The sequence below is a fragment of the Hemiscyllium ocellatum genome, chromosome 34, assembly GCF_020745735.1.
Source record: "Hemiscyllium ocellatum isolate sHemOce1 chromosome 34, sHemOce1.pat.X.cur, whole genome shotgun sequence".
NCBI lineage: Eukaryota > Metazoa > Chordata > Chondrichthyes > Orectolobiformes > Hemiscylliidae > Hemiscyllium > Hemiscyllium ocellatum.
The window spans coordinates 33,466,277-33,478,894 of NC_083434.1; the positions used below are offsets into that span (position 1 = coordinate 33,466,277).

At 41.6% G+C, this 12,618-nt stretch overlaps 1 protein-coding gene across 1 annotated transcript in view; it reads right to left on the bottom strand.

The window, feature by feature from the left end:
* Window positions 1-899: 899 nt before the first annotated feature.
* Window positions 900-12,618, bottom strand: part of lztfl1 (leucine zipper transcription factor-like 1) — a 33,277-nt gene continuing 21,558 nt past the window's right edge. The window contains exons 6-10 of the mRNA XM_060849979.1: window positions 12,188-12,253; window positions 12,017-12,094; window positions 7,622-7,798; window positions 4,531-4,634; window positions 900-1,069 (exon numbers count right to left, since the gene is read on the bottom strand). Of these exons, the coding sequence (XP_060705962.1) occupies window positions 1,051-1,069; window positions 4,531-4,634; window positions 7,622-7,798; window positions 12,017-12,094; window positions 12,188-12,253 (444 nt within the window). The 3' untranslated portion in view covers window positions 900-1,050. The remainder of the gene's footprint in view (window positions 1,070-4,530; window positions 4,635-7,621; window positions 7,799-12,016; window positions 12,095-12,187; window positions 12,254-12,618) is intronic.

Here is a 12,618-nt window from a genome sequence, read left to right on the forward strand (position 1 = left end):
ATTATCCTCCTCAATTTCTGCTATCTACAATCAGACCCCACCACCAGATATATTTCCCTCCCCATCTCCATCTACGTTCTGCAAAGACCATTCCCTCCGTGATATCATTAAGTCCACTATCCCCACCAACACACCCTCTCCTCCCAGCACCTTTCCCTGCCACTGTAAGGGGTGTAAAACCTGCACCCACACCTCCCCCTCACCTTCATCCAAAGCCCCAAAGAATACTTCCAGATGCGGCAAAGATTTTTCTGAACATCCATCTACCTCTACTGAGTCCTTTGCTCTTGATATGGTCTACTCTGCATTGAGGAGATAGGACGCCAACTGGTGGAGCGTTTCAGGGAGCATCTATGGGATACGCACATAAAACAACTCCACTGCCCAGTGGCTGACCACTTCATCACCCTCTCCCAATCCAACAAGGATATGCAAGTCCTGGGCCTCCTCCACCACCAAATCCAAGCTACCCAACAACTGGAGGAAGAATGCCTCATCTTCTGCCTTGAGACCCTTCAACCACACAGCATCAACATCGACTTCACTAGTTTCCAAATCTCCTCAACCACCACCTCATTCCAATCCTTCAACTCGACACCGCTCTCTCAACCTGACCTGTCCATCTTCCTTCCCACCTATCCACTCCACCTTCCCATTGACCTATCACAATTACCCCCCACCTAGATCTCCCTATCCACTTTCCAGCTACCTGACCCCCACCATTTATTTATCTCTCAGCCCCCCCGCCCCCCAACATATTCCTGATGAAGGGTTGATGCCCGAACTGTTGACTCTCCTGCTCTTTGGAATGCTACCTGACCTGCTGTGCTTTTCCAACACCACACTTTTGACTCTATCAAATGTAAGGAAAGACAAGGAAATTAAATGAATAGAACATATTTTAAAAGTATGCAATATAATTTTAATGTAGTAAAATGTTAAAATAGACAATTCTAAATGTAACTTAGTTCCTAAATGTGGAGATAATAAAGAATGCAGTGAATCCATTCTGAAATTCTGAAGCAGTTTGACAAGAGCCAAACAATGTCCTCAGTCTGCAACTTCATACCTAGAAACATTAAACAAAGAAGTCAATGCTCAGCCTTCAGGATAAAGGGATGTGGGTAATTTAATTGAACACAGTTACTTTTTAAACATTCCAGATCATTTTAAAATTATCTTTAGAGAAATAATTGAAAACCTTCAAACATAAAACCGAAAAGGTGTCTAACGTAACCACAAGATATCAGAGCAGAATCACGTCATGTGGCCCATCAAGACCACATCATCATTTGATCATCGCTGATATGTTTCTCAATCCCATTCTCCAACCTTCTGTCACTAACCATTGATCCCCTTTCTGATCAAGTACTTATCTATGTTTGGTGTTAAACACACTCCAAGGCTTGCCTCCACACATCTCCTTCTATAATAATGAATTTCACAGATTCACTCCCCTCTGGCTGAAGAAATATATCCTCATCTCAGTTCTAAAGGGCCATCCCTTCACTCTGAGGCTGTGTCCTCAGGTCCTGGACTCTCCTATTGGTGGAAACATCTTATCCATGACCACTATCAAGTAGGGCCCTGGGTAGTGTTGCTGAACAAAGTGACAGGTTTAGGGGTTCAAGTACATAGTTCTTTCAAAGGTGCATCACAGGTAGACAGGGTGGCTAAGACAGCATTTATTATGCTTGCCTTCATTGCTCAGACCACTGAATATAGGCGTTGGGATGTCATGTTGAGACTGTACAGAACATTGGTGAGCTGGTTTTAAGTAGTGTACAGAGTTCTGGTCGTTCTGCTATAGGGAGGATATTATTAAACTGGAGAGGGTTCAGAAAAGATTTACCAAGAAGTTGCTGAGATTGGAGGGTTTGAGTTATAAGGAGAGGCTGGACATTTTCCACTGGACGGTAGGAGGTTGAGGAGTGACTTGATAAAGGTTTATAAAAGCATGAAGGTCATAGACCAGGTCATCAGCAAAGGTCTTTTCCCTAGGATGGGGGGGGGGAATAGGTTTCAAAATTAGGAGGCATATTAAGGTGAGAGGAGAAGGATTTAAAAGGGACCAGAGAAGGAATTTTCTTTTCACGTAGAGGGTGGTTTGTAAGTGGAATGAACTGTCGGAGGAAGTGGCAGATGCAGGTCCAGTTACAACACTGAAAAGACATTTGGGCAAGTACGTGAATAGGAAAGGGTTAGAGGAAGATGGGCCGAATGAAGGCAAGTGGGACTAGTTTGGTTTGGAGAAACTTGGTTGGCATGAAGAAGTTAGACTGAAGGGTCTGTTTCTATGCTGCATCACGCCATGACTCCATTGTATAAGTTTCTATGTAATTACTACCCCCCCAATCCTTCTAAACTCCATAAAGCACAGAGTCCTCACCACTCATATGACAAGCCCCTCATCCCTGGCATAATTCTTGTAAACCTCTCTTGGACTCCCCTGCTAGCTCATCCTTCCTTAAAACTGCTCACAATATTCCAAACACAGTCTGACCAGAAACTTATACAGCTTCAGCAGTACAGCTGTTTTTGTATTCTACTCCTCTAGAAATGAATGCTAACACTGCATTTACCTTCCTAACTGCCAACTGACCTGCACCTTAAGGGAATCCTGAACAAGGATTCCTAAGTTCCTTTTTCTTCAGATTTCTGAAGCCTTTGCCCAGTTAGAAAGTAGTCTATGCCTCTATTCTTTGTCCCAAAGTGCATGACCTCACACTTGCCACATTGCATTCCATCAGCTGCTACTTTGCCCACTTTCGTAGCTTGTCCAAGTCCTTCTGCAGACTCCCCACTTCCTGTCCCTCCCCCATCTTTTTTTATCTGCAAAATTAACAATAATGCCCACAGTTCCTTCTGTCCAGATTGTTAATGTATAACATGATCAATTGTGATCCCAACATTGATCCCTGTAGAGCCCCACTAGTCACTGGCTGCCATCCTGAAAAAAGTTCCTTTATGACTAATCTCTGATAGTCAGTTAATCCTCTGTTGTGCTGAATTTTATTAAAATTCGGCCAAAAGATATTAATTTCAAGGAGTTTCTTGGAGGGTTTCTCTTCATGAGCTCTAGCAAATTATATCTCTCAGTTCTCCACAGCCCGCCTTACTATGTATGCACCATGCCACTTTTTGGCTTGCTAACATTATCTTCTACCTGCCAATGACTCAAGCACCACCATTGGGAGGACTTTCTGGGACGCAAACTGCAGCCATGCACCAGACGAAGTACTGTCAGCCAAGAGCTGTCTTCACAGTTCATGGGTGTGAAGAATTGCCCAAGAGATAGCTCAGAGGCAAGCTAGCAACCGCATTTACCAAAAGGGATGTCCTCTTTCCTTAGGACCATCAGGGAGACCATACCCTTCTAACATGGTCGAAAGTTCCATCTGGGTCAGTGTGCTGTCCATGACCTGGAGGTACACCCAGTAGTGCAAGAAGGAGGTCAATGATATTCTGTGCTCTGTGAAGTTAAGTGTTACCATCTTCTTTCTGCTACCTCACACTACTATTGCACCCACCTCCCACCAAAGCACATGGTCTACCAATCTCATCGTGCAACGTCTTCCTTTAAATGCTCTCACTTTCCGACATCCCCTACTACTGACTCGCATGCTTTCTGCACTGTTTTACTCTCACTTAGCTCACCTCAGCATCTTTCCCCGCAGCAGTGCGGCCACTTTAAACTCATGCAATCTCTCCCTTTGTCTCAGTCCAGGAGAAATCATCCCACAGTAGGGCAGACAGAACCAAGACGGTAGTGAGGTGTGTGACATCCATCTCATCACCCACTATGAGGAGTGAATTCTAGCCCTAGGGGGAAGAGGACTATAATCACTCGTGTGGCGATGTTGAAACGTCTATGTTCTGATTCACGATCAAGTGCTCTGCTGCTCTCTCTTCTCCCAATTCCACTATTCCCGATGTATTCCCAATGTGCCCAGAATTCTAGTCCCATTTCTTAACTTGTCCTCTCATCTCCTGGCAGCTCCAGTGGCATCCGCACAGTCTCTGCTCTGAAAACAGCAGCCCCTCAGGACATTGTCCCCTCCTCCTGAGGAAGAAGCCACAGATCCCTCAGAGGGAGCACTGGCAAAACTGGCTTCTGCACCCGCCACCAGTTCAGATACTGGCACCTTCGTGGATGGTTAGCTCATTCTAGGCCACAGGATTTTCAACCCAGTATGTGTATCCAAAATAATCTTGGATTATAATCATGGGGAAAGTAAAAATTAAATTAGAATACTACCGTAACTTGTAACAGTAGAATAAAAAGAATAAAAGGCAAGTTTAAGACTGAACTCACACAATATTTCAAAGAATGCTCATCATTTGCAGTGTGCTTCTAGATAGAATGATGAAATTCAAGAACTTGATTTCTTAAAATGAGGTGAAGAGGGAAGAACTGTTGTGTATTTCAGGATGGAAGAATAAATAAGGACAGGCTGATTCACCTTGTAATGAAATCAAGGTAGGATTCTCCAGTCTTGCAAATCTGAATTGACAAAAACAGCAACTTACTTTGAAAGACGTTTCCGCAATTCCTTCACTTGCTCATTCTTTTTCGTTAACATTTCTTTCATGTTGCGGTAAGCAGCTGTTTCCTGAAACTTTTTGTCCAACTCCTGTTGTGAGAATATTAACATTTCATTGACTATTTCATAGTATGTAAAGTGATTGCTAACTCAGATCTATGTCTGGGCAAGGCTTCCCTATGAGTAAAACAGTAAATATACCTTATCTATATAAAATATGCAAGTTGTTGCGTTATTCAAGCAGTTCCTGTTACAATTGGCAGCAGAATGGCTGTCTATGACAGAACCCTCATTTCTATTCAGTTCAACGGAAAGGCAAATACGCATTGGTATAATACAAGTGGCCCATCCACCCCAATGGGACTAGAATTCTGGGCACATTGGGAATACATCGGGAATAGTGGAATTGGGAGAAGAGAGAGCAGCAGAACACTTGATCATGAATCAGAACATAGACGATTCAACATCGCCACACGAGTGATTATAGTCCTCTCCTCCTAGGGCGAGAATTCACTCCTCATAGTGGGTGATGAGATGGATTTCACACACCTCACCACCGTCTTGGTTCTGTCTGCCCTACTGTGGGATGATTTCTCCTGGACTGAGACAAAAGGGAGAGATTGCATGAGTTTAAAGTGGCTGCACTGCTGTGGGGAAAGATACTGAGGTGAGCTATGTGAGAGTAAAACAGTGCAGAATGTGAAAGTTCCACTCTTCTTGCAAAAGCTAGCTGTAATGGTTTGAAACTCTGTCTACAACAGGAAAGCCTTATACAGGAAACATGCTGTTCTGCTTGCAGCAGTATATTTACTTGTCCTATTGCTGAGACTGAAATTGAAATTGAAATTATTAAGAAACAACTATAGAATTGCACATTTTGAAAAACACTTCAGCTGAACACAATTATATTGAAATTGTTGTGGCTGTTTTATGAATCTTAAATTTTTTCCAAGGGCTTAGGGGTGAGGAGGTGCTGGTCGTCATAAGGCACAATTCTCCTAGTGCGAAAGGTGAAAGGTCTAGGTCTTCCAGTCCAGGCAGACTGCAGGCCTGCTGAGCTTCTTTTGGTAGTGTTCTCCTATCCTGGACACAACTGCACTGCCTCTAGAAGGTCTGTAACAGGCGTCTATCACTATGCGAGGGCCAAGGTGTTGGGAAGCATGTGGATCTTGGAAAAGATTGCCAGGAGTTCAAGATTACTTTTTTTTTGAAAGCAGTACAACATAGATGCACATGCTTTATTTTTGTTTTGAGTACGATTTTTAGAACAAAATGGCGGCGCAGGACCACTTTGAAAGGCATCCGAAAAACGGTTCCGCGGGCAGAGCACTTGAATGACAGGCCTGTGTGCATGCCCAAGAGCTCTCGGAAGTCTAATTTTTGACACTTTGTCAAATTTTCGACAGACTTACCCAACTAACCAGCAACACATTTTCAGCTGTGATCTCCAGCATCTGCAGACCTCATTTTTTACTTTTTGTTTTGAGTAGGCAGTAATGAGATTCTGGTACCCAAGAATAATTATTATCTCAACTGCAAGCTTGTATAAAACAGCTGATTTTTCTCCTTTCACCTGGAGATTGGTTCATCCTCCAGATTCTTGGATAAGTGTAATACAGATTGCAAAGAGAGAAGTGCTGCCAAGCTGTTAATTTTCCAGCTGCCCCCAATTTATCTCAACTTGAAAAATCACACAGCTCGTCTCTAAAGGACCGTACTAAATTTGTTCAAGGTAATGAATTCAATTAAAGGAATGGTGCCTTTACAAGAAGAAAACAAACATCATTACAATCCCGTTTGTTGCAAGAGTTGATAGATTTGCAACAGACGTCAGCAAAACCCAGTGAGAGATTGTGAAAGTGGAGTCAGCCTGGGAATTTCTACTTTGGCATATAGTAGTGGGATTGACTGGAGTGTTGATGTTCAAATTTGGCAAGATAGAAGTCATTAAGTCAAAATATGTAGCATCCCTTTGTCAAGGAGTTTGATAATGATGTCAGGACTGGAAATGAGTCATTGGACAGTGTGCTGAAGGTTCAGGAGTTGGAATAAAACAAAGTAATACATAAAGTGACAAGACTGCATCTTTGAACTTTTTTTCAATTTAAGTTACTTTTGTTCAAACTTCACTTCCTCCCTCCCTCCAAACAAAAGGTGTCATGGTCTGTACTTGGCAGTACTCTTGCTATGACATTCTACCTGTACAGTGAATATCTTTGCCTGAATCAAGTTGCCACAATAAACTTTTTCCAGTTGACTTTTTTATGCAAGAGCTCCTTCGTGTTCTTAAGAATGAGTGAATTTCCATTAATTCTACTTCACTTCTTCATTTACCCTTGCAGGCATAGAAAGATGTCCATGCTGTTCCTCCCTTTCTGCAGCTTAGTGTGATATATTGACTGTTTATAACACTGGAAAGACCAAATGCAATTTGGATAAACTCTTTGTGTAATACCTGTGCCACAAGTGTGACCATGATCACCTCGCACTTCCATTCCCTGGCTCATTCTTAACCTGTGACCCTGCACCATTCCAATGAAGCTCAGCACCAGCTTGATGATATTTAAGCTTTATTCTGTGTCATGCAGCAGTCTGGCCTCAATATCAACTAGAATAACTTCAGACCTCAACTACAAATTTTACTTTGTTTACTGTGAATGGGTATGTCAGGATTTCAGAGGACAGGAGGATACTTGTAGCTTCAGGAGAGAACCCTTGACTTGAATTGTACATTGCAAAGCAATTTGCACCCTTAGATTCTGGCCTGTTTTGCTTTGTCAGTTTTTCACACTTAGTTTAATCAACATTACTGCTCTAACACTTAAGTGTTTATATTTGGCATTGCATATCATACCCCATAGAAATGGTATAAGATTCCCAAGAAAAGGCAATACTCCATATTAAGTATTTTATGTATCCAAATTGGCAAATGGTTTTTGTTTACTACTATTGAGAATAATTTGGATGTTTTCATACAAAACTCATTCTGTCTTGAACAAGTTTCAGCTTCACTGTTGTCTTCAATACTCAAGGGGTATTTATTTATTTTGATTTAATAATGCAGTTCCAATACAAACCTTTTCGGTCAATGACAGATGTTCCTGTACTTTGAGTAAATCATGTTTAGTAGAGACGAGGTTATCTTGTAGGGTCTTTTGCTTTGCAGTGCTCATACTCAGATTCTTTTCAAAATCAACTTTCAAAGCTGCCAATGTCTCCTCAAGGGCAGCTACTTGCTGTGTTTTTAATGTTGACTAGTAAAAAAAGATGGAAAATTCTTGTAATTTGTTTATACAAGAAAAATAATGAGATAAATAAATTTAGTTGGTGAATAAGCACATTTTGTAATTTCACATACAGATATAAATAAGCAATTTGCTGAGGTTTGTAAATAGTACATACCACAAATATCATTCAGGCAGGCAGTAGGGAGCAAACAGATTTTAATTTAACATTTGACTCTGCACCAACACAAGACACAGGAAAAACAAATGAATAAAACGTATTTGCTTAGTGGCTCAAAACAGAAATTTCAAAAGTTAAAACACTCTCACTATCTTCAACAGCATGTGCTGAATTCTGGGTACCAGAACACGCTCTTCAATAACAGCAAAACATATACTTCCAAACTTAAAATTCAAGTTATCTTGTTCCAAAATGGAGCCGAATTCTAGAAATGGGGGTTATGTGCAAATATCTCTTCTGAAAGAATGTTCCGTTCAGAGAAATGATTCCACGTGATCTACCTTTGCTTTAATTGTAAGGGAGTTAGGTCAGACTGCACCTGGACTACCACATTCAGGTTTGGTGTCCTTAGCTCAAGAAAGATTATTCCCTTAAAGGGAGTGCAACAAAGGTTCACCAGACTTGTTCCCAAAATGGTGACACTGCCATACAAAGTCAGACCGCGCAAACTAAGCCTGAACTTTCTGACGTTCCACAGAAACGAAAAGGTGATCCAGTTGAAACTTACAAAATGCTTAAAAGCAGTAGACAGGGTAGATGTAGTCTGACATTTCCCTGGTCAAAGCATCTAGAACCAGGCGTACATTTTAAAAATAAAAGGAAGATGTCATTGAAGTCCAAGATGAGAAAAAATGTTTTTCATTCACAGGATTATGAAATTTTGGAATTTTGTATCACAGCAGGTTGTGGAAGTTCAATCTTTAAGTATGTTTAAGGTAGAATGATATTTTTATGATTACTGACAGTATACAGGGTTATTGAGGATGGAATGGGTAAAAGGCAGCGGAGTGTTCAATCAGCTATGATTGTATTAAACAGTGAGGCAGGCTCGACTGGCTGAATGGCCAACTCCTACTCCTACATGTCTACCCTGGAAGAAATTGCTGTTGTTGTGCTGTTGGTTAGGATGCTGCTATTACCTGTTCTGAATAATAAATACTCCTTTTAAATAGATATTCTCTGCACAATAATCAAGTGGGGTAAAAGGACTGAAGGGGTGGAGCATGTCACTTCAAACTGGGCTAACATTTACTTACTCAGGGACGCCTGGACCAATGAACCCAACCACCCCGTGGCTCAACACTTTAACTCTCCCTTCCACTCCACCGAGGACATGCAGGTCCTTGGACTCCTCCACCGGCAGAACATAACAACACGACGGCTGGAGGAGGAGCGCCTCATCTTCCGCCTGGGAACCCTCCAACCACAAGGGATGAACTCAGATTTCTCCAGTTTCCTCATTTCCCCTACCCCCACCTTGTCTCAGTCAGTTCCCTCAACTCAGCACCGCCCTCCTAACCTGCAATCTTCTTCCTGACCTCTCCGCCCCCACCCCACTCTGGCCTATCACCCTCACCTTGACCACCTTCCACCTATCACATCTCCATCGCCCCTCCCCCAAGTCCCTCCTCCCTACCTTTTATCTTAGCCTGCTTGGCACACTCTCCTCATTCCTGATGAAGGGCTTATGCCCGAAACGTCGAATTTCCTATTCCTTGGATGCTGCCTAACCTGCTGTGCTTTAACCAGCAACACATTTTCAACTGTGATCTCCAGCATCTGCAGACCTCATTTTTTACCCTAACATTTACTTGATTCATGACAATTGAATGGGACATAGGATACATAGCCTGTGGAACACCCAATTTCTGAGCAGGACAGGGGAAACACCATACCCAAAGCATTTTCATCTATAACAAGCAGTCTAAAACTAGTCAGAGACATAATTGCAGTTCTACTGTGAAGAAAATAAACAAGTTTTTCAGAGTAAATGCCTCATTTCTTTGCTTTCTTCACAGCAGAAGAGAAGCTGCGTTCACTTAACACAAAATAAAATCTTGAACCAGCAAGGCCCTATACAACCTTATTTTGGATGCTATACTGTTGCCAAACAGATAGAGCCTGAAAATTTACATTCTTTAGCAAAATCTGCTGTTTGGAATCAATCAAAAACAAGACTATACAACAAAACAGTTCTGTAAGAATAACGATAATTTAATTGTCTGGTACCCATCCAAGCAAATGATTCGTTTGTTTTTGGCAAAATAATTCAAATTAGGAGCCAATATGACACGAATGGAAGTGCCTAATTGACTTTTACTACACAAATATCAGAACATTGAAATGGGCTGTTACCTGGTGGCATCAGTACCGTTCTTAACCCACCACCCAAATTCTATTGCTTGCTGTGTTCACACATTCCTTCAAGCACCTATCCAGCTGTTTCTTAAATATTTAGATTGGAATAAGTTTCATTGGAACCACTAAAATGGTCAGAATAAGCTGTTGATGCTGTGCATAGTAATCTCTAAAAATTGCAACTGCTGTCCTTTTATTCTATAGGATCTCAGTTTAAAAGAGCAGACAATCTGACTGAGAAAAGCATTCTTGGCTCCCAGGAATACAGAGTTAATGTTAAGTAGATACCATTTCTGGATGTAAGTTTGCTCGCTGAGTTTCAGGCGTTTCATCACCATACTAGGTAACATCTTCAGTGAGCCTCCAGATGAAGCACTGGTAGCAGAGCCCACTTTCTATTTATATGTTTGAGCTTCCTAGGGTTGGTGATGTCATTTCCTGTTCTTTTTCTCAGTGGGTGGTAAATGGGATCCAAGTCAACATGTTTGTTGATAGAGTTCCAGTTGGACTGCCATGCTCCTAGGAATTCTCGTGCATGTCTCTGTTTGGCTTGTCCTAGGATGGATGTGTTGTCCCAGTCAAAGTGGTGTCCTTCCTCGTCCGTATGTAAGTATACTAGTGAGAGTGAGTCATATCGTTTTGTGGCTAGTTGATGTTCACGTATCTTGGTTACGAGTTTTCTGCCTGTTTGTCCAATGTAGTATTTGTTGGAGTTCTTGCAAGGTATTTTGTAAATGCACGAGAATTCCTAGATGCATGGCATTCTCACCGGAACTCTATCAACAAACACATTGATTTAGATCCCAGTTACCATCCTGAGAACAGGAAATAATATCACCATAGGAAATGATGTCACCACAGGAAGTGACATCACCAACCCTCAGAAACTCAAACATATAAATAGAAAGCGGGCTAGACCATCAGTGCTTCATTCAGAGGCTCACTGATGATGTTACCTTGTATGGTGACGATATATCGGAAAATGAACTTTCCACCTCAGTGAGCAAACTTACATCCAAAACCTCAAAATGAGCTACATATCTTCTCAAAACTCGCTAGATACCTTTTCTGATCTGCTCAACACAAACTTTCAATTGCTGGTCAGTAAGGAGAGTTTGGGAGAAAGTGAGGACTATAGATCAGAGTCAAAAGGTGTGGAGCTGGAAAAGCACAGCACGTTAGGCAGCATTCAAGGAGCAGGAGATTCAGGCATAAGCTCTTCATCAGGAATGTGGGGGGGGTGCAGAGGAGAGATAAATAGGAGGATGGGGCTTGGGGGTAGGAAGGTAGCTGGGAAGGCAATAGGTAGATGGAGGTGAAGGGGCAATGGTGATAGGTCAGAGAGGAGGGTGGAGTAAGGAGAGTTTGCCTGGGTCAGACGATACTTCTTTTAAAAATTGAAGTCTTGTGTCATAAAAGGATATCATTTGCCATTTTATGGGATACTGGATACAACAAACAATCGGCAAAGTATCAAGTGGAGGTCCAGCTGTAGAGGGGTCAAGCAATAAAGATTGATTTGTGGAGGTCTCAGAACAGAAGAAATTTTTATCTTAGCCTGACAGAAAGAATCTGGGCTGTTGCCAACCTGGATCCTCTTCCCACCTCCTGAAATTAGCTTTCTCCAACCCACAAGCCAACCTTCTTCTGGCCTAGCACTACCACTGCCTGCAGTTGCAATAGTTGTTCTTTGCATGTGTAAACTCTTGACAGCTATTCGGTGTACCCCATTGGCTGCCCAAAGTCTGCTATGTGTACATATACCCTCTGATTTACTCACAGACTCCACTGACATGCCATATCTTAACAAAACTTTGTCCTCTTTGTTCCAAAAGTCTTAAATGTATAGACATTTAAGTTTGTCTTACCTCTTGGTCCTCTGGTACTTTATCCAATTCGTTTAGAACTTGTTCCAATTTGAGTTTTTCCTCAAATGCATTTGTCGCCTGAAATAGTATAATTAAAAAGGTCACCATGTCAAACAAAGGCATGGTTTATTAACTAGGATTCTCCAGTTTGTCAATGATCATGCTATTTACCTGTGTTTCTACTGTCTTCAGTCTAGCCTTTAGCTTGTCGTTCTCATCTTGGAGTTTTGTGATTTCCTGTACACATCACATGGAATTAGAGTAAAAATTACATTTAAATAACAATGGCTTATTGAGAGAGTGTCACCTAATAGATCAATTAAATAAATGTCATATCTATCTCAAGAGTGAAGAGTGGCGACTTGCATTACAGTGAAGGTAGTATGGCAAAGGGGACTCTTGCTTGGTCACCAGACCCATGATGGGACACTTAACAAGAAGGACCGTCAAGTTGAACACTTCCTATTTTATGCTTTGTTTTTTTTTCCTGTGTTTAAGATGGTGACATTTTAGAACCCTTCACTGTATTTTGTTACAAAATACATGTGACAATCAACATTAAATTAAACTAAAATAATTGATGCACTGAACGCAGATCTCAA